This window comes from Austrofundulus limnaeus, unplaced genomic scaffold (genome assembly GCF_001266775.1).
Source record: "Austrofundulus limnaeus strain Quisiro unplaced genomic scaffold, Austrofundulus_limnaeus-1.0 Scaffold2613, whole genome shotgun sequence".
Taxonomy (NCBI): Eukaryota; Metazoa; Chordata; class Actinopteri; order Cyprinodontiformes; family Rivulidae; genus Austrofundulus; species Austrofundulus limnaeus.
This window is the reverse complement of record NW_013955015.1, coordinates 21092-22992: the sequence shown is the minus strand read 5'-3', so window position 1 is coordinate 22992 and position 1901 is coordinate 21092. Positions and strand designations below refer to the sequence as shown.

The window sequence follows — 1901 nt, the reverse complement described above, 5'->3', positions numbered from 1 at the left end:
GTTACCCTAACCTGCCCCCCACCTGTCTCCCTGTTACCCTAACCTGCCCCCCACCTGTCTCCCTGTTACCCTAACCTGCCCCCCACCTGTCTCCCTGTTACCTTAACCTGCCCCCCACCTGTCTCCCTGTTGCCCTAACCTGCCCCCCACCTGTCTCCCTGTTACCCTAACCTACCCCCACCTGTCTCCCTGTTGCCCTAACCTGCCCCCCACCTGTCTCCCTGTTACCCTAACCTGCCCCCCCAGCAGGTGACCATGGCAGCCGGCGTGGCGGCCTGGATGCCGTTTGCGCGGGCGGCTGCCATCGGTTGGATGCCGGTGGCCAACACCCCCATGCCGGCTCCTCCCACAGAGACGGAGCAGAAGTGGGCGGGGCTTCTGGTTCTGAACGTCAGCGGGACAAAGTTTGAGACGTGGCGGGACACGTTGGAGCGTTACCCCGACACTCTGCTGGGCAGCTCTGAGAGGGAGTACTTCTTCCACCAGGACACCAACGAGTACTTCTTTGACCGAGACCCAGACATCTTCAGACACATCCTGAACTTCTACCGGACCGGTACCCTGCACTACCCTCGTCAGGAGTGCATCTCTGCCTACGACGAGGAGCTCGCCTTCTTCGGGATCATCCCGGACATTATCGGGGACTGCTGCTACGAGGAGTACAAAGACCGGCGACGGGAGAACCAGGAGCGTATCCAGGACGACGAGGACAAYGAGCAGACCAATGAAGTGGTAACTGTGGACGCCACCTTCAGAGAGACCATGTGGCGGGCCTTCGAGAACCCCCACACCTCCACCATGGCTCTGGTCTTCTACTACGTCACGGGCTTCTTCATCGCGGTGTCGGTTCTGGCCAACGTGGTGGAGACGGTACCGTGTGGCGCTGTGGCAAAGCGGGTGAAGGAGATGGCGTGCGGTGAGCGGTACGCGCTGGCCTTCTTCTGCCTGGACACAGCTTGTGTTCTGATCTTCACCGTGGAGTACCTGCTGCGCCTGGCCGCCGCGCCCAGCCGCTACCGTTTCGTGAAGAGYGTGATGAGCATCATCGACGTGGTGGCCATCATGCCCTACTACATCGGCCTGGTCATGACCGACAATGAGGACGTGAGCGGCGCCTTCGTCACGCTGCGAGTCTTCAGGGTCTTCAGGATCTTCAAGTTCTCGCGCCACTCTGCGGGACTTCGCATCCTGGGCTACACCCTGAAGAGCTGCGCCTCGGAGCTGGGCTTCCTGCTCTTCTCCCTCACCATGGCCATCATCATCTTCGCCACCGTCATGTTCTATGCYGAGAAAGGTTCTGGGAGCAAGTTCACCAGCATCCCAGCAGCCTTCTGGTACACCATCGTTACCATGACAACACTGGGGTAAGTCACCACCACTCTGAGGGTAGATGGGTGGAGCCTGTTTGTGCAATGAAAGGGGATGGATGGATGATGGATGGATGGATGGATGGTTTAATGTTGGATGGATGGATGGATGATGGATAGATGATGATGGATGATGGATGGATGGATGATGGATGGATAATGGATAGATGATGATGGATGATGGATGGATGGATGATGGATGGATAATGGATAGATGATGATGGATGATGGATGGATGGATGATGGATGGATAATGGATAGATGATGATGGATGATGGATGGATGGATGATGGATGGATAATGGATAGATGATGATGGATGATGGATGGATGGATGATGGATGGATAATGGATAGATGATGATGGATGATGGATGGATGGATGATGGATGGATAATGGATGGATTGATGGATGGATGGATTGATGGATGGTTTAATGATGGATGGATGGATGATGGATGGATAATGGATGGATTGATGGATGGATGGATTGATGGATGGTTTAATGATGGATGGATGGATGATGGATGGATAAT

The 1901-nt window shown here is 55.3% G+C and overlaps 1 protein-coding gene across 1 annotated transcript in view; it reads left to right on the top strand.

Moving 5' to 3' along the window:
* The first annotated feature begins 32 nt into the window (after window positions 1-32).
* Window positions 33-1901, top strand: part of LOC106511239 (potassium voltage-gated channel subfamily D member 2) — a 22411-nt gene continuing 20542 nt past the window's right edge. The window contains exon 1 of the mRNA XM_013999990.1: window positions 33-1364. Within this exon, the coding sequence (XP_013855444.1) occupies window positions 256-1364 (1109 nt within the window). The 5' untranslated portion in view covers window positions 33-255. The remainder of the gene's footprint in view (window positions 1365-1901) is intronic.